General features: G+C 36.3%; 2 protein-coding genes across 2 annotated transcripts; one reads left to right on the forward strand and one right to left on the reverse strand.

The window, feature by feature from the left end:
- Nucleotides 1-1,884: 1,884 nt before the first annotated feature.
- On the forward strand, nt 1,885-6,781 carry LOC127801093 (uncharacterized). Its single transcript, XM_052335946.1, has 6 exons — nt 1,885-2,185; nt 2,718-2,783; nt 4,729-4,803; nt 5,856-5,985; nt 6,057-6,182; nt 6,381-6,781. The coding sequence occupies exons 1-6, from the start codon at nt 2,049-2,051 to the stop codon at nt 6,522-6,524; spliced, it is 678 nt and encodes a 225-aa protein (XP_052191906.1). The 5' UTR covers nt 1,885-2,048; the 3' UTR covers nt 6,525-6,781.
- Nucleotides 6,782-16,562: 9,781 nt separating this feature from the next.
- Nucleotides 16,563-19,246, reverse strand: LOC127802132 (uncharacterized). The gene is made up of 4 exons (XM_052337826.1): nt 18,803-19,246; nt 18,550-18,634; nt 17,833-18,203; nt 16,563-16,808 (listed from the first exon to the last, which is right to left on the reverse strand). Exons 1-4 carry the CDS (start codon nt 19,244-19,246, stop codon nt 16,563-16,565), a joined length of 1,146 nt encoding a protein of 381 aa, XP_052193786.1.
- Nucleotides 19,247-20,283: the final 1,037 nt, after the last annotated feature.

Raw genomic sequence — 20,283 nt, forward strand, 5'->3', positions numbered from 1 at the left:
AGACTTAAGATAACTGAGTGTGACAGTGAGGAGGTATGGGGCGAATTTGAAAAGATAATGATTAATTTATTAAATTTTATTTTACTAGTTTTGTTATTATTTATTTGATTTGGAAAAAAATTTCATATTGGTGACAAATATTTAATTTTAAATTTGCTAAAAGACAAATATGTGAAGTATGTGAGAGGTAAATCTATGCCATACTATGATGACTGGAAAATTTTTGAGAAAAGGATAAAAGCCATTGGGGAGTATGTGTAGTCACTTGCTGAAATACTCAAAGACTTGAACAATCATCAGGAATAATAATCAAGGGAGGATGAGGTTAATAATCTGGAAGAGCAAGGAGAGTAAGCTGCATCAACTGAGACTATCCCTAATTCCAACAAGAGTTGGAATAAAAAGAAGATGAGGATGAGGAGCATATAACTCTTCAAATGGGCTTTTAATTATTAGTGATTCTATTAACAAACTGTCAGAGATAATGGAGAAAAGTTTATGCTCAATTGGTGACAAATTAAGAAAGAGATCACAACAGAGAGAAGAATTGGCCAAATTTCTGGATATTGTCCCATTTGCAAACATAAATGAGAGATTCATGGTTGTTAATGAAATTAGAAGAAAGCGAGAGTTACTAGATCATTTTTGCATTATTGCTCATGTTGCGAGGATTGATATGATTAATCATATTCTTAGTTATTTGTAATAGGATTGAGATATTAATTATTTGGCAAAAGCACGTAATGATTATTTTGGTTTATTGTTAAACATTGAATTGGAATATTTACTGCAATGGCTATTTTGGTTTATTATTAAACATTGAATTCTTAATAAAAAAATTTATTTTATATTTCTATTTTTTTTCTCTTATTGTTGATTTTGTTACATTATTATAATAAAGTGTGATATTTATTCTTAAAAAACTTATGATGTTAACAAACAGTTTTGAATGAATTTAGTAATAAATATATTTTGATAAAAAACTCTTATTTTAATACTTATCATATGGATTAACAAACATATAAAAAAAAAGTATAGTTGTCAATGAATTTTAAAAAAATTAACAAATAGTCTGATAGAAATTTTAAAATAATTTTTAGTCTTATTTTAATCATTTCATATCTTAATCTAAAAAATATTCTAACTTTATCTTGATATAACTTTATCTTGCTCATTTTAACAAACACTCCGTTAGTAAGAAGTTAAATAATAAAGTAAACTTGTTGAGTGAACCATTATAAATTATTGTGTTACGTGGTCGTTTTTTTGTGCTTTGATGGCTTTGATTCTCACTTACCATGCTTTTACAAAATCAGCTTCTGTTCTTGTTTCTGTTTTGCTGCAAATCTAATTTCCAACAAAACAACCTCAATTTTCTTGTTCTTAATACAGAAGTGCTCTCATAAAACTAGAAGTTTAAAAACATAAAGAAAGCTGCTGAAACAAATTTTATTTTCAGGTCGTCTAAAGCTGATGAAGTAACACTGTATACATTAAGTCTTAAAAATGATGTATATAATTTAATAATTAAAAATAATAATATATATAATTTTAACAATTAAATATTTTTTATTATTAAATATTATATTTTTTAATTATTAAAATGATATTAGATTATCGTTTTTGTGCAGTCTTCTGTTACTCGTGTTCTTAATTTTGATAGAGGAGATAAATTATAAGTGTAGACTTTGACTCATTATAGATGACAATAAATTAAATTTATGATTTATTAGTATAAATTTTAATTTATTATAATTCAATTATTAACTACTCGATCCGTTCCACGAGAGATATACATAATCTTAAAAATGTTGGATATAATTTTCCACGTAGGCGAATTGCTCTACAACCTGAAACCAAGGTGTCCGGTTTGAAACGGGGAAGAGAGAGCAGAAAATCCCGACTTCAGTGGTTTCCACAGCCGGTGACTGGTAAAACGCATCACATCGCTGCTCTCTCTCTCTCTCTGTTTCATGCTCTCTCGTCTTCTTCCTCTTTCAACACCCTCGCCCCACGCTAGGGTTTCATTTATTCTTTAGGTTACAGAAATGCAGAGATCTCTGATAGCCACGCGAAGGTTTTGCACTGCGAAGAGCGATAAGATCGTCGCATCTGTCCTCTTCGAGAGGCTTCCTGTCGTCATTCCCAAAATCGATCCAGTCGTTTACGCTTTTCAGGAGTTTTCGTAAGTTTCCATTGGGTAGATACTGCGGTTTATTAATCTTTTGATGCCATATTTGGGACTGGGAAAGGAGAAACAAAATTACTTATCGTTGGTACTTTTTCAGTGGGTAACCACCACTCCTAGAAATGAAATTTTGGCAAATGTGTACCTTTTCCCCTCATTTTCTGACCTTCAATCCCTTCATTTACTTCCCAAACATTATAATACTGCGAGTGCTAGCTGTTAACATCACGCAAAGCTCTCTAATTAACGACTTTCCCGCTGTTTTCTCAGCTAGCAAACAAAATGTATATGAAATTCCGGACTGGAGCCTGGATTCTGGGCTTAGCAAGAGTTGAATTAACTGGTTTTAGCAGCGTTTAGCTTTATACGCCACCCCCCCCCCCCCCTCCCGGGCGGGGGGTTTCTGGAGAAATTAGATTGCAATTTTTATCAATTACTATGGATAATGCAGCTGATTAATGGGTGCGGTTTTCATTTGTTATCTCAAGCTGGTGACCTTTTTATTAATTTATTTTCTCGATGTATTTAGGTTCCGTTGGAGACAACAATATCGAGTGCAATATCCTGATGAATTCTTGAAAAAATCCGATGCTAGGTAAACATATATAGTTAATTCCTGTTTTGGCAGATTGTTTCTATGCTATTAGTTTCCTCTAGGTTTTAGGTCGCTAAACTACAACGTGGAGAACTTTTGCAAATATTTATTGCTAAATACGTTTATCTTTTGTTTATCAACTGACTGAAAGTAAAGTGATAAAATCTTCCAATTCCCTACCTACATTCATCTATTTTGAGGTTCTGAATTAGGCCCTCATCTATATAGTTTGTTTTAAATGCATCAGCAATTCTTTGACTGTTGCCTTTCAAATCCTTACAACTTATGACACATATTTCTGTGGTTAAAAGAATACAGCTTTCTCAATTTCTGTTTTCTTATACGTGTTTATCCATACGTCCATGCACTTCAAGTTTAGTTTTTATTTTGTTATTATTTCCAATTCAGTGTATTACATATTTTGTAGGGTAAATTATATGAAACCCCTCTGTACTTAGAGTCATGTGCAACTTACCCCCTGGGCTTTCGATTGCATAAAAAATCCCCCTTACACTTTCAAAATGTTGCAATCAGCTACAATCTATTGTTATTTTACATAATTTTGTACAATAATCTACATATAAAATACATAATTCTACATAAAGAATTTTAGTATATCAAAAAAATACATAATTTTGCATTAATCAACCAGTGGATTACATAAAATTATGTAAAATAACAATAGATTATGGCTGATTGCAACATTTTGAAAGTGTAAGGGAGTTTTTTGATGTAATCAAAAGCACAGGAGGGGTAAGTTGCACATGACCCTAAGTGCAAGGGCTTTCATATAATTTACTCTATTTTGTATGGAAAGAGAAATGCACTAAGTGAATCTGAAAGGTGTATATCTTTTAGAGATTGTGACAAGAGCAGTGTTCGCAAAAGTGCTAAGCCCATTTAAGCACAGAAAGCCTATGGAGCTTAAGCGCAAAATGCACGGTTAAGCAAAGTGAAGCGCACATAAGTGAAATAAAGGCTATAAACTTTTGCAAAACATAAAAACTATAGACTATTAAAAAGCAATCACTAAAAAGAAAAGATCTCTTAAGCCGAATAAATTGGACTCTTCACTGAAAAGATGAAATGTCTAAACTCTTTATCTTCCATTAGAAGTCTAGGCATTTCTAGGAATCTGGAGTTTTTTTTTTTTTAATATGTATATATGATTTATTCAAATATTTTTAAGGTCTGATGACAGCAATTGTTTTGTAGTAAGGATTCCATACAAGCAACCACATCATAGCACAAATTTAAACAAATCCAACAGTCCATATTAAAAGCGAGCTTTTTAGCACTTCACGGCTCAGATGAAAATGCAACTTAAGTGCACTTTGACTGCGTTCAACTAAAGTCGCTGAGCTTTGACCTCAAAAAGCTCTGAGCAAGTTGTGCTTTGCATTAAAGTGTATTTTTTAAAACAGTGGACCAGAGTTGATGTGCTTGATCAAAGTGTTAGAGAGCATCACTTATAGTTGTGGTATGATTAACAAAGTCATAGGGTGTGTAGGGAAGTTCTTGGATCCATTACAGAAGGCATCAACCAAATTGGGGATGGGAACAACCTTCAGCTTACCTGCTATCAACCAAATTGGGTTAAGGCTTATCCCACTTCTGTGGATCTTTTTAACCTAGTTTTTTCACTTATGAATAAAAAAGGCACATTGTTATGAAATTATACTTTGGGTTATGCAAGTGAACAAGACTAGATTATTCACTGCATAGCGTGCATTAGATTCTATGGTGATGCATGGTGCATTCTTTATTAATCCTGTCTCTCTTGTTCTCTAATTCTAGATGTGTTTAGATTAGGTGTTAATATCCTTTGAAATATGAAGCAATTTACTACTTGCACTAACAGCCTATGTTTATATATGCAAGATTGCGTGTTTAAGATTTTTAGCTGGTCTTAAGTATTATAATGTAACATTAATGCTGCAATCAGGGGAAAAGGTGATTACCAGATTGACTATGTACCAGCTCCTCGAATCACCGAAGCAGACAAAAATAATGATAAAAGGTACACAGAATTTTGTGCTATACATTTTCCTCATTATCTTATTTTATGTATTTATTTCATTTATTTCTGGAGGGGTGCTTTGCTACTTAAAAAATCTTATCACTCAGCATTAATTCTTGAGTTAATTTGAAGAGGACATGCTCCATCATTATGCCCCTGCCAACATCATTATCTTGAGAATTAATTTGTTTTGTTAATCATCTATAATAAGCATTAACAATCCAAGGTTTTGAGATAGTTTTTAAAATTAGAGTTGCGCTTTCTTTCTTCTTTCTTAAAGGTGATGACATTTGTTTGATTACTGGTAATTCTAGTTCAATCATCTGTTAGTTTTGTTAATTTGATATAAAACTTAAACTTCTATGTTTCTTCTTATTCTTTCTTTATTATATTGACACATATACTCTCTCTGTTTCCCTGGCGCTCCACAATCACAGGCCACTCAGTTTCATTTGTAATATAGCACATTCAACATTTTAACATAATATATTGTGTTGTACGCTGGATTCATTTTGTAGGACTAGGATTGAGTTTGGGATAAGCTTTTGTGTTGATTTTTTTCTTGTGTGCAACCTTGTTTGATCGGTGTATTCTGAGCAGTCAATATGGCAGGCTGTTTGTTTGATGTGGCATTATTAATGAATAAGGCATTACTAGATTCCGTGGCAGCATAATATTTATAATTAGGGACTGAGTTTGCAGTGTTGATACATGGCAATGGAATATACTGACAGAAGCCTTAGCCTCTAAAACAAGCATTCGACTGGCATCTCACATCTGAGTCTCATGATGTAGGGGGCCTTTGGGGTTTTTGGAGGCATAGTTATTCACGATGCTTCTCTTTGGAAAATAAGGATAAATTAAAGAATTCCTAGTATGTAACCTTGTGGGACCAAGGATAGGTTTAAACCTTGGTGGGACTGATTCTATGACTAATATTTTTTATTATTCATTAACTCTTTATGACTGCACTCTCTCACTCCCCGGGTTTATGTGCGCAAGTGTTGTAATATTTTTATGTTCAATGCAATTTTTCCTTTCATTTCTTGAAGGTCATTACAGAGAGCTCTTGACAAAAGGCTTTATCTTCTTGTATATGGTAACACATTTGGTGCTCCAAATGAGAAGCCTGTGTGGCATTTTCCTGAAAAAGTGTATGATTCTGAAGAGACACTGAGAAAGGTGATATTTGTTCCATAGCTTGTGCCCCAATTGTTCTGCTCCTGTAATTTATGGACAACAAATGTTTGCAGTGTGCAGAGTCTGCATTAAAATCTGTCATCGGTGATCTTTCCCACACATATTTTGTTGGAAATGCTCCAATGGGCCATATGACCACACAGCCTACAGAGAATACACACAATCTTCCTACTTTTAAGGTATCATCCTCCGCAGTGTTCACTTTATGTAGGCTTTGGCTAATGTAGATGTTTAATTTTCTTTGTTTTTTTGGCTAACTATAACATTGTTTCACATGGAATTTATAGTTTGACATTATAAATGCATAACATTGAGAAAAATCACAAAAGCTGTTGCTTATTTTGTTAACCCCCTGTTAATTCTGGGCATTTGGTCAGCGCTTCTTCTTTAAATCTCAAGTTATTGCAACCAACAAGTTTAAGATTGGGGAGTGTCAGGATTTTGTTTGGGTGACCAAGGATGAACTGCTGCAATACTTTCCCGAGCATGCTGAATTCCTTAACAAGATGATCATCAGCTGATGCAGCTATCAGTTTTGCGGAAAATGTTCCAATAGTACCTTTCTAAGAGCTAAAAATTATTTTAGATGGTACATCTCTGTTAATTAATTGAAAATTTTGTGCTTGTATTCCAATCATAGAACCTGTTTTGTGGGTCGTAGAAGAAAGTTGAAGCTGGTTAGAGAAAGATTAGGCAACAGTAAGCCACACAGATTTTCCTTGTTATAAATTTTGTTTTAAATAATTCAAATGCTATGACGTATGTTGCTTTTTCTGAATTCTTGTTATGATTCTCTTACCTTATAGGTTTTTAGTCTTGATCTTGACTTTGCATCCCATCTTCGTTGCATTTGTCTTGCTGTTCAATTTGCATTTAAAAGGCTTGCAGATCATGTTCTTTAGTAAAAATGAGTTAATTATTAATTAATCATTGCAATATGGGAAGGTGAATGAAGGTAAACAAACAAGTCGGCTGGCGGCTGCGAATCAATTCGGTTGTGTTGTTATGTGGAAAGATCACTTAACCCAACCAACCAACCTTGGTGAACAACGTGTCACATATTTTGTTGGTTTGGTAAACAGTATCTCACCAACATTCATAAAGTTATCTCCGCTCATTGGAGAAAGTTGATAATGATATTCATAAACCACTGTAATCATCTCTCTTGTCAATAACATGTTATTTGGATATTACTTTATTTATACTTTTCAGTAAAACCCATAATTTAGTATTGACCTGAAACCGTAATGGAGGAGGGATTATTGTAATTCTTTGAAATAGAGGGGCGACTCTTGAATTTAACCAACCTTCTAGGTGTTACTAATTTCTTTATTGCCGGGAGAAAACCACAAAAAGAAAAGGTGTTTTTGTTTTTTTTTCCCCCTAAAATTTTTGTTTATAGAATTTTAAAAATAAAAACAAAATACTCAAAAAGTTAAGGATAATTAAAAACTCAAGATTTGCTATTTGAGGTTGGATTATAGTGTTTAATTGTTATTTGGATGGTTATCTGTTATATAATTTACGAGTTTAAAGGTGGGAGAACCAATAAAACTATCTCACATGACTTGTAACTAGCATAATGTGTATGTATTAATTGAATGGAGTCAATTGACATTATTGAAATTTTCTTTATTATGCATATGTAAAATTTGGGGGAATTTTTACTTTTTAACCTTAATAAAAAACAAAAAATATTAATTAAGTAGCCAAAATCCAAAAAATGAGAACACAAGGAAAACTAAACAAAAGGCAAAGAAACATCAGCAAAACTTACAAAATGGATGACTCAATCTTCCTAACATAAAATTAAAATATATATCTACAACATGCTAGAGGATTTCTTCCAATAAGGTTCCCCTTGAAGTTTTGAATTGATGATCAGCACTTTTCACACTTCTTTAAACATTAATACGGTTTTGATGTGAATGTCAATATTTGTAATGAAAATATTTGGTTACTCACTTAAAAAATTTCGAGAAGACATCAAATAGATAAAGTTTCCTAAGCATTATTTAACTTTCGATGAGAATGCTGACATTTGGGATACTAATACGAGGTTACTTTTCAAATAAATACTTAAAGTGTAAAAATATACTCGTATTTCAAATCACCGTTTTATATAAAAATTGATATTTGTGATACCAATCCTCAGTTATCAAATAATTCTAAATAATAGAGTAACAGAAGTTTAGTTAGCTAGAACTTGCCAAAAATGTCGTAATGCTTGACTTTGCAAAGTCTGATGAAAGGAAATGGTGGACGATCATGCATAGATTGCAAATCTAGTGCGTCAATTGGGTCACAAATCGCTCTTGCTCATGGAAGCAACAATTATCACGCTGCCTCCATATAAAATAGACCATCGCCTGTAGAACAAGACGGTTAGCTATTTGTCAAGGACCTTTACCACTCCATCTAGCGCTGCCCATAAAATACCCGTCTCTTATCTATGTCAAGGCTATTCAAATTTCTTAGAATGATGAAAAAAAGGATAATACTTGACGAGAATAAGAACAATAAAAAAACAAGTAATTGTATTGTTTTGCCATTTCCTTATAAAGAAAACATTTGTTCGAAAAAGACAAATACAAGTTAATATGATCAAGAGTAAATAAATATTATTTAATTGCTAATAAAAAAATAAAAGCATGTGAAGGGATACCAAAACTATGTCATACCGAACGATGTCAAGTAACATAAGGGCATTGCACTGATAAACTCTAAAAGGCAGACCATATAAAGAACATCTTGTTTGAGGCTGGTAGCCATCTCACCTCATCCCTACGTCCAACTCTTGGTGGACCAGGCATATGTTCCAGGATAAGGGCCAAATATGATGATGAAGCCATCTCTGGCCAAACCCAAGAACTATCAACGATGATATTGTTGGAAGTGAGTGTGTGTGTGTGTGGCTTTCTTACCAAGCTTTATTTTCCTTCCTTTAGAAGCTTGGTGACTTTCCTTCCAAGTCTTGCTTTTCTTCCCCTAGAAGCTTGGTGACTTTCCTACCAAGTTCTTCTTTACTTGGTCTCCAAGTTCTAGTCTTACTTGGTCTCCAAGTTCAAGCTTTTCTTGGTTCCCAAGTTCATCAAGCCTATATATATTTGCTAAGCTCCCTAAGCTTGATAGAAGTTTTGAAGAGTTTGATTTTCTCGAGTTTTACATCATTGAGAGCAAGCCCGTCCTGAGTTCTGCTAGCTCCGGTCGTTCGTGGCTGCCGTTCACCGGAAAGGTCGTTTCATCCTGCTGAGACAGTCGCCGTAGTCTGCTTGCCGCCGGTGCAGGGCGCTAACTGTCTTCAGGACAGCGCAAAGCGCGACTCGACCTACTTCTGTTCCTGCCTCTTCCACAATCCAGAAGTTTATTCCTGATTCCTTGTCGTTCCAGCTGGGAGCAGTGCTGTTCAACCATCTTCTCTGATTTGCTGTTTTAGTCTGGTAACCTCTGTTGTTGTTCATTTAATTATAAGCTCTTGTTACCATAAATATCAGCTGTTATAATAGTGGTCAAGTATATAGTATATGTTTCTTGTATCGTAGCCGGTTAGAACTACTTTCTTGTATCAAGCAAGTTACTTTTGTATTACGTACGCATCTATACTCTCTTTATCCCTAACATTCTGAAGACAGTTAGTAAGAGAGTCTAGGAAAGATGGATGCCCCTATTCTTGCTGATGGTTCTGGTGCTGCTGGTGTTGCCTCGGGTTCAAACCCATCCCATGTTGATGTCTCGGGTCTTCGCCCGCCAACTACCATTGTTTCTGCAACAGCTTCTATGCAAGGGCTCGGTTCAGCCGTGGCCAAGCCAACCCCACATGTGGAAAAGCCACCACCATTTAATGGTGAAGATTTTAAAAGGTGGCAACAGAAGATGTTATTCTATCTGACCACACTGAATCTAGCCCACATCCTCAAAGAGGATTGCCCCGTTGTCTCGGAGGAGAATATGACAACAGAGACTGTGGCTGCGAGGGAGGCATGGATGCACTCAGATTTTCTCTGTAAAAATTATATTCTGAGTGGCTTGGTCGACCCGCTGTATAATGTTTACTGCACAGCATATGCTACTTCCAAGCAATTGTGGGAGGTCTTGGAAAAGAAATATAAGCTTGAGGATGCTGGCACCAAGAAATTTCTAGTGGGCAAGTTCTTGGATTACAAGATGGTTGATACCAAATTGGTGGTCAACCAGATGGAGGAACTGCAAATCATCATTAGTGATTTGCATAGCGAGGGATTGGTCATCAATGAGCCATTCCAAGTTGCTGTTGTGATTGAGAAGCTGCCACCTTCATGGAAGGATTTCAAAAACTATCTCAAGCACAAGCGCAAGGAGCTGTCTATGGAAGATCTGGCTCTTCGTCTTCGTATTGAAGAAGACAATCGCAAAGGAGATAAAGTCTCAGACAGATTTGAAGCTAAGGCTCACTTAGCTGAGGCTCTCAAATCTCAGCCTAAGAAGCAGCAAGGTAAGAGAGTAAGCGGATCGCTGGGTCCGAAGAAGTCTATTACCAACAAACGCATTCAAGGCACCTGTTGGGTGTGCGGTAAGACAGGCCATAGGGCTATGGATTGCAGACACAAGAAGGGTCAAAGCTCTGGTAGCAACCAGCGCAAGTCTAAGCCTTCTTATGCCAATATGGTGGAAGATGATGAGCTCATTGCAGTCATCACTGAAGTTTGCATGATTGATAACGCCAAAGGCTGGTGGATCGATACAGGTGCTTCAAGGCACATTTGCAAGGATATATCCTTGTTCTCAACTTATGAGAAAATGGATGGCACCGAAAAGGTGTACATGGGAAATGCCGCAGCCTCAACTGTGGAAGGCAAGGGCAAGGTACTGCTAAAGTGGACATCTGGGAAGATCCTGACCCTCACAGATGTATGGCATGTGCCTGAGATTCGCAAAAATCTGGTTTCTGGAACACTATTGAACAAAAATGGGTTTAAACTCGTTTTTGAATCTGATAAATTTACTCTTACCAAGGGGGGAATGTATGTGGGTCGAGGATATCTAGATGATGGCATGTTCAAGTTGAATGTACAGGCCCAAGTGCCTAAGAAGATTAATAAGAATGACTCTTCTACTTATATTGTTGAGTCGTGTGATGTTTGGCATTCAAGATTAGGACATGTTAATTATCGTTCCCTCCAAAGAATGGTTAATCTAGGGTTATTACCTAGTTTTAACATTGATAAGGGACACAAATGCGAAGTTTGTGTTGAATCAAAGTTTACAAGAAAGCCGTTTCCATCTGTGGAAAGGAATAGTGAATTACTCGACCTAATTCACAGTGATGTTTGTGATATGAAAAGTACTCCCACTAGAGGTGGAAAGAATTATTTTGTCACATTTATTGACGACTGCAGTAAATATTGCTATGTATATTTACTACGCAGTAAAGATGAGACCTTTGATGTTTTTAAAACATTTAAGGCAGAAGTTGAAAATCAACTGGGAAAGAAAATTAAGGTACTCAGATCAGATAGGGGTGGTGAGTATGAATCATCGGTTCTGTCTGAGTTTTGTGAATCTCATGGTATAATCCATCAGACGACAGCACCTTATACACCACAACAAAATGGTGTAGCTGAAAGGAAGAACCGAACCTTGAAGGACATGATAAATTGCATGTTAAATAGTTCGGGTTTACCCCATAATTTGTGGGGGGAAGCGTTGCTTACTGCAAACTTTATATTAAATAGAATTCCACATAAAAAGTCTGGTAAGTCGCCTTATGAAGTGTCGAATAGTAGACAACCCTCTTACAAAATCCTGAAAGTGTGGGGGTGTTTGGCCAAGGTGCAGGTTCCTTTACCTAAGAGAACTAAACTTGGTCCAAAAACTATTGATTGTGTCTTTATAGGCTATGCCTCGCATAGTGCTGCCTATAGGTTCCTGGTAACAAAGTCAGAAATTCCTGACATTAATGTTAATACTGTTCTGGAATCTATAGAAGTGGAGTTCTTTGAGAACATTTTCCCTTTTAAAGGAGATAAACCCTGTGCAAGTGGTTCCAAGAGAACTCGTGAAGCAAGTTCTTCAAAAGGCCAAGATGGGCAGAAAATTGACATCGAGCCTCGAAGAAGCAAAAGGGCAAGGAAGGCCTCTTCCTTTGGCCCAGATTTCCTAACCTTTGTGTTAGAAGATGAGCCGCAAACATATGGTGATGCAATGTCATCTCCTGATTCTCCTTATTGGAAAGAGGCTATTAATAGTGAAATGGATTCCATCTTGCAAAACAATACTTGGGTATTGGTCAATTTGCCACCTGGGTGTAAACCAGTTGGGTGCAGATGGATTTTCAGAAAGAAATTAAAGGCTGATGGTACTATTGATAAGTACAAAGCTCGGCTGGTAGCTAAAGGCTATCGTCAAAAAGAAGGACAAGACTTCTTTGACACGTATTCTCCAGTGACGAGAATCACGTCTATCAGGATGCTGATTGCTATTGCAGCATTATATAATTTGGAGATACATCAAATGGATGTAAAAACAGCATTCCTGAATGGAGATTTAGAAGAAGAAGTCTATATGGAACAACCTGAAGGGTTTGTTGTAAAGGGACATGAAATGAAAGTTTGTAAACTAGTAAAGTCTCTTTACGGGTTGAAACAAGCGCCTAAACAATGGCATGAGAAGTTTGATCACACAATGTTATCAAATGGGTTTAAGATAAATGAGTGTGATAAATGTGTTTATGTGAAAATCATAAACCAAGAATGTGTCATTGTGTGCCTGTATGTGGATGACATGTTGATAATGGGCACGAATCGAAGTGTCATACAGTCCACAAAACAAATGTTGAACTCGCACTTTGACATGAAAGATCTTGGTCTTGCTGATGTCATTCTTGGAATTCGAATAATAAGGAATTCCGAAGGGTATGCTCTTTCTCAATCGCATTACATAGAGAAAGTGTTGAGAAGATTTGGTCACTTCGAGAGTAAGCCAGCAGTTACTCCGTTTGATCCAAATTCAAAGTTGAAGAAAAACCATGATGAAGGTGTATCTTCTCTGGAATATGCCAGAATTATTGGGAGTCTGATGTACATCATGAATTGTACTAGACCTGATATCGCCTACTCCGTAGGCAGACTAGCGAGATACACGAGCAATCCTGGGCATGACCATTGGGGTGCATTGGTCAGGGTACTTAGGTACTTGAAGTACACCCTGGACTATGGATTGCAATATACAAAATATCCACATGTACTGGAAGGATTTAGTGATGCTAATTGGATCTCCGATAGCTTAGAGACTAAATCAACCAGTGGGTATGTGTTCACCCTAGGTGGTGCTGCTGTGTCGTGGAAATCTTCAAAGCAGACGTGTATAGCACGGTCAACCATGGAGTCAGAGTTTATAGCTCTAGACAAAGCAGGCGAAGAAGCTGAGTGGCTTCGCCATTTCCTCGAAGACATTCCATTATGGCCAAAGCCTGTTAACGCCATTTGCATATATTGTGACAACTTAGCTGCCTCAATGAGGGCTAAGAACAGTGTCTACAATGGAAAGTCAAGACATATTAGGCGCAGGCATAACACTGTCAGAGAATTGCTCACAAATGGAATAATTTCCATTGATTATGTAAAATCGAAAGAAAATCTAGCTGATCCTTTGACGAAAGGAGTGACTAGTGAGCAAGTCAAATTTACATCGAAGGGAATGGGGTTAAAGCCTTTTAAATGACTTTTCCGGTGGTAACCAAACCTAGTTGACTGGAGATCCCAAGATCTAGGTTAAATTGGCCAACTGGCTGGAATAAGTCATAATTGACACACTATGAAACTTTTAGTTTCTCCCCATGTCTCAGAAATTGAAGAGTGTGTCCTGTCGATGTTAAAGGGAATGTTGATATCTTGATATAAGATGAGTAGTGACAGGGTACTCTTAGTCAATGCTTCCCTATATGAGAGTAGAAGTGGGGTCGCTTCTATGAGAACTGTTCAATGGCTTGGGTTCTCTAGAGCTCTCATGAAATCCAGGATGCTGTCCAGGACCAAAATGGACACAATCATATAGAACTCAATGGGTTAAGACATGTTGTGTGTGATGTCTATTGTCTCGATTTACCCTCAAAAGGATAGTTCAAGAGCTAGTCTCACTATTTCTTCGGTAAATTCGATAGACATTCACTAAGGAAGGTTCAAGTCCAAAAGACACCTTGTTGATGCATAACTTGTCTATTTGCTCTCAGTGAATCCATGTCGTTTTGATAATTTTTTGAGCACACACACTCATGTGGGGGATTGTTGGAAGTGAGTGTGTGTGTGTGTGGCTTTCTTACCAAGCTTTATTTTCCTTCCTTTAGAAGCTTGGTGACTTTCCTTCCAAGTCTTGCTTTTCTTCCCCTAGAAGCTTGGTGACTTTCCTACCAAGTTCTTCTTTACTTGGTCTCCAAGTTCTAGTCTTACTTGGTCTCCAAGTTCAAGCTTTTCTTGGTTCCCAAGTTCATCAAGCCTATATATATTTGCTAAGCTCCCTAAGCTTGATAGAAGTTTTGAAGAGTTTGATTTTCTCGAGTTTTACATCATTGAGAGCAAGCCCGTCCTGAGTTCTGCTAGCTCCGGTCGTTCGTGGCTGCCGTTCACCGGAGAGGTCGTTTCATCCTGCTGAGACAGTCGCCGTAGTCTGCTTGCCGCCGGTGCAGGGCGCTAACTGTCTTCAGGACAGCGCAAAGCGCGACTCGACCTACTTCTGTTCCTGCTTCTTCCACAATCCAGAAGTTTATTCCTGATTCCTTGTCGTTCCAGCTGGGAGCAGTGCTGTTCAACCATCTTCTCTGATTTGCTGTTTTAGTCTGGTAACCTCTGTTGTTGTTCATTTAATTATAAGCTCTTGTTACCATAAATATCAGCTGTTATAATAGTGGTCAAGTATATAGTATATGTTTCTTGTATCGTAGCCGGTTAGAACTACTTTCTTGTATCAAGCAAGTTACTTTTGTATTACGTACGCATCTATACTCTCTTTATCCCTAACAGATATTAGAGACATGAATAGTAATAGAAATTGTTAATTGCCTAGGCAATCGACAGGAAAATATATCAACAAGCACCCCAAGGGAATGCCATTAATCATGTCACAAAAAGGCTGTCTTACCATCTCCTATCTTCTATCCAAAATGAATTCTAACTACATTATGGACTGATAGAAGTTTTCTCCAATACCAAGGGCATGAATATAACACTAGAAGTAACCAAAAACACCTATCTTTCACCCAATAGGTATGTACCCATTTCACCCATAAAGATTCTCTATCACCCCAAAAAAGCTTCAAAATTAATTTAGCAATAAGAGATTGGTTCCAAACAAATAAAGGTTTGATACCGAATCCCCCCTTACTCCTTAGGATAACAACATACATTGCTTTAGGTGACATTTGCCTTATGGGAATTTGACTCCATAAGAAATTACGTACTAATTGCTCAAGCTTCTTTATCACTCGCTTGGGCAAAATAAAAAACAGAAACCCAATATAAATGAATAGTAATAAGTATCGAGTGGACAAACTAAAGATGACCACCAAAAGATAGTAATCAACTTCACCATGAATGCACTATGTTCTTCACTTTATCCATAATGGGTTTGCAGTCTCCATATGAGAGCTTGGTGGATAACAAAGAAAACCCCAAATATCTCATGGGCAATGAACCCTTCCTAAATCCTGAAAGAGAATAAAGCTCTTCCATCAAAGTCTTATTAGCACAAGAGACAAAGCAAATTTTCTTTGAGGGATTAGATTGTGGACTTGATAATAAAGAGAACCTCTCTATAGAGGACTTCAAAATGCACATAGAGCATAGAGGAAGGGTCCCCATGAGAAAATAACAAGAAGTCATTTGCAAACATTAGCATCACCATACACGTCTACTCACACCTTCAATGAAATTGGAAGTCAGCATCTTGTGTACATTGATGCACAATGCCCTGCAAAACTTACATAACCAAAACAAATAAGTAGGGTGACAAAGAATCCCCATGCCTTAAACCTTGAACCCTAGAAAAAAACCATACAAATTCCCATTAATCTTAACAAAATAACAGAGTTGTAATATACTCTTTAATTTAGCTACAAAATTGGGGAGGAAAATTTATCAAACAGAGAGCCATAAAAAGGAAATCCTATTCTGCATAATCACAAGCTTTCCTAGGTCAACTTTCATAAGACTAGTAGTATATATTGTCATCTAGAAAAACAAAACCAGTCACCACCCACAATGGGTGCCTGATCAGAATTGAGGAAATATTACTGGAGACACAATGGAAGTTACTGCGTTTAGGGGTGTTTAAAAAAATTGACACACTGCGAAAACTGACCGCATCGAACCGAACCGCACCAGATTGAGCGATTTTTTTAGAGTGGCAGTCTGGTGCGATTTGAGAAACCCCCAAACCGCACACTACATGGTTCCCAAACTGCACACTGCACGATTTGGGGGTTTCATGGTTCGGTTTCAAACTGAACCACCCCACATAAGTATAATAATGAAAAACATAAAAATAAAATGTAAAAAATAAAAGGGGGTGGGGGTAACCCTAAACGATAGTTATCTCCTCTCCTCTTCTTCGTCTCTCAAAGCTCTCGTGCACACCCATCCTCGCCGGTTGCAGCACCAGTTTTGCACCCGCCTATCCTCTGTCAGCCGTCGTACCAGACCACTTGACTCATCCCCCGTTGGTCGCCGCACTAGACCACGAGGCACGAGCAATGAAGAGTTGCGACGATCCTCGCTGCTAGCCACACTAGTCCATGCACGAGCGACAGAGAGTTGCGACGACCCATCCCCCGCCGCCTGCCGCACCAGTCCATGGATGACTCAAATATGTTTTCCCTTTCATCCTAGATCAGTAGATTCAACGATACCAACTCCATTTGTGACAAGGTATCTCTTCCATTTGCACTTCCATTCCTGAATGTTTTGTTAATAAGATGGTTTGGTGTGGAAGCTTGAGATCTTTGGTGGACACTGTCTGATTAAGATATTTGAATTTGGATTTATTGTATATTGATTGGGGTTAATGGGATTTATTTGCAAACCGTGGAAACTGCACCAAATCAAATCAGTTGGTTTGACTATATGTGAAAATTGCATATGAGGTTCAGTCAGTGCCGTACCTGAGATTTGGGGGCTCTGAGGCGAAATGCAAAAATGGGCCCCCGAATCGTAGAGTACATTTAAATTTTATTTTTTATAATAAAATATAAAATAAATAAATAAATAAATATTTATACCATATCAAAGAATAAAATTAATTTTTTTTTCTAAATTATCAATTAAAAACTACTCTCCTTGCAGTTTTAGAGGCAAAAATATCAATCAAGTTTACATAATCAAGTTGTTCGAGCATTTTTTTCTCAATAGACAACATAGCCAATTCATTCAATCTGTCTTTTGACATAATTGAGCGGAGATAAGTCTTGATCAACTTCAACTTAGAGAAACTTCTTTCTACAGATGCAACTGTAATTGGTATAGTTAACAAAATTCTGTAGGCTACACAAGCATTTGGGAAACATCCATCCATTCTCTTCAAATAGTTCACTACATCAATTTCTTTTTTTATTTCTTTAGGTAAAGAGTATTTTAAGATTGTCAACTCTAAAAACAAATAATCTCCATCAATATCAGAATGACCATTATGCGTTAAGGATTTTTCAAGATTCTTACAAGACCCCAATAAAGTATCATCATCAGCACACTTCAACCTCTCCAAATTAAACAGAAATCCAAATGTTTCCTCATATTTTTTAAATTGTTCAAATCTAGTTTGAAATGAAGAACGAGCTCGATCAATTATGAAGAGGAAATAATTTACTCTAAAAGAATTTTCTGCTGATTGTGTTATCTCATCACTGTCATCCTCATCAAACTGTTTCTTTCTTTGAATCATGCGTTTTTCTAGAAATACAGCTTCAACTCCCATTTCATTTGCTATTTGTTTCGCTTCAACCATGGCTTTATCAAACCCAGATTCTCTATAGTCATCGAGAAACAAAATAAGTCCTTCTAAAAGACTGATAGCAACATCAATATCCATATTTTCAGCTTGAAGGAATTTACTTACAGTGTTGATTGCATGCAATAACTTGTACCAAATTACCATGCCAAGCAAGAACTCAAAATTCTGAAGTTCATATGTTGCTAAGGACTCAGCTTTGCTCTTTGTTTTAGGATCTTCACTAGTATCTATCAAGTCAAATAAAGCATCTATTATTTGTACAGTTTACTCTTCCTAACACTTTCAACATGACTTTCCCAACGTGTTTGTGACAATGGCTTAAATGTAAGACATTTCACACGATCTTTGAAAATTTTCGATCGCTTAGTAGATGAAGAAAACAATGTATAGATGCGTTGTATCACTCCAAAAAATGACACAGCTTTAGGACAACAATTTGCCATATCACATAAAGTCAAATTAAGACTATGACAACCACATGGAGTATAAAAAGCCCTCGGATTTATTTCAAGTAATCTTATCTATACACCTTTATGCTTCCCTTTCATGTTGACCCATTGTCATACCACTGACCTCTTATATCATCAATGTCCAGCTCAAGATTGGTCAACATATTTTTAAGCTCAGTAAAAAATCCAAGCCCTGATGTATCATCAACCTTCAAAAATTCTATCTAATATTCTTCTACCATTACAGAGTTTGTTGAATAATCCACACATCATATTATAAGAGACATTTGCTCCTCATGACTAGCATATGACGTACAATTTAATATGACCAAAAAATATTTTGCTTGTTTAACTTTTCTAAGAATTGAACTTTTTACCTCATTTGCCAACATTTGTATCAATTCATTTTGAATTTTAGGGCCCAAATATGTATAATGAGTCTCATGTGCTTGAATACGTCGAATGTGCTCTTTCATAATCGGATCAAACTCAACAATCATTTCAATCATTTGCAAAAAAAGACCATTATTTTCCACATAAAGCTTCTCACAATCTCCTCTAAATGCCAAGTTATTTTTTGCCAATCTTTGCACAACAGCTATTATCCTCTTCAGCACTTGTTTCCAGTGTTCTCTTTCTTTATTGATTTCAATCTGCACACTTTGATCAATTGTTTTATTTTTACTTAGTCTTATTTCTAATTCAATCCAACTAGTCATGCAATCTATATGCTCCTTACTTGCTTCATGATTTTTAAGGCCCCGACCCATATTATGCCAATCTCTGTATCCTTCATTTCCCAACGGACCAATTTTACTCATTGTTTTTTGAGTCTTGAACAACTTATAACAAAAGCAAAAAACCTTGTCCAAATGAACTGAATATACTAGCCATCTCTTATCATTTGTTTCTCCATTGAGCAATACTCGCTTATATTGTGATAATTCAAAATGCCTACCACTACTATCTTTAGGAAACAAGACTCCATCAACTCTTTTTGGACCCTTCTCTACTAACAAATCTCTCATATTTTAGTCAATTTTATCCCAACACCCTAGATCTCACATTTTGTCTTCTTCTTTCTCGTTTAATTTATTGACATCAACGTGATCATCTTTGTCTTCATTCAATTCATCAACTAAGTCTCCTTGTTCATTGACATTCTCATTCCAAGTTTCTTGTTCCTCTACTGAAGTTTCACCTAAGTTTTCAACTATTTCTTCTCTTTGTGTTATTTTGCTGCTATTAAAGTATTTAAACATATCACCGGCTTGATGTTGAACTAATGCTTTTTCCTTTTGTTTCCTTTTGCTTTTTTGAGCTCCAGACATATGTTTAGGAGGCATGATTTGTGATTATTGCCTAAACCTAACAAAAGTCAAAAGGAAAAAAATATTATGACATTACATGACACACTTAAGCAATAATAATGTTAAACTTAATTTTTATCTAGACTTGTAATAATAAGAAGAAGAATAAAATGAACTAGACATCTCTATACTCTAATTACAATTTCTAAGAATAAAACAATTATCACGTATATAAACAAAATGAGACATCAATAAAATTAAATTTTCTTTTGCCAGATTCAGGCAACATCAATAGAGCCAACATCAATAAAATAGACATAGGCAACCTATCAAATAATCTAAACCTCCCAATGTATCACAAACGAAACAAAATGAAAATGATTCATGAAGGAGAAACTAACCGGTTAAAGCTAAGCACTAAGTAGATCTGGATTCTGGAGAAGCATATCTGTTTCAAGGACCGAATCTGAGGCAGTAAGATCTAGAGGCTAGAGCGACTGAGAGCGAGGCAGCGAGCCACGGCCCACTGGTGACCGGCCACGAGGGGG

The sequence above is a fragment of the Diospyros lotus genome, chromosome 5, assembly GCF_014633365.1.
Source record: "Diospyros lotus cultivar Yz01 chromosome 5, ASM1463336v1, whole genome shotgun sequence".
In the NCBI taxonomy this organism is placed as follows: domain Eukaryota; kingdom Viridiplantae; phylum Streptophyta; class Magnoliopsida; order Ericales; family Ebenaceae; genus Diospyros; species Diospyros lotus.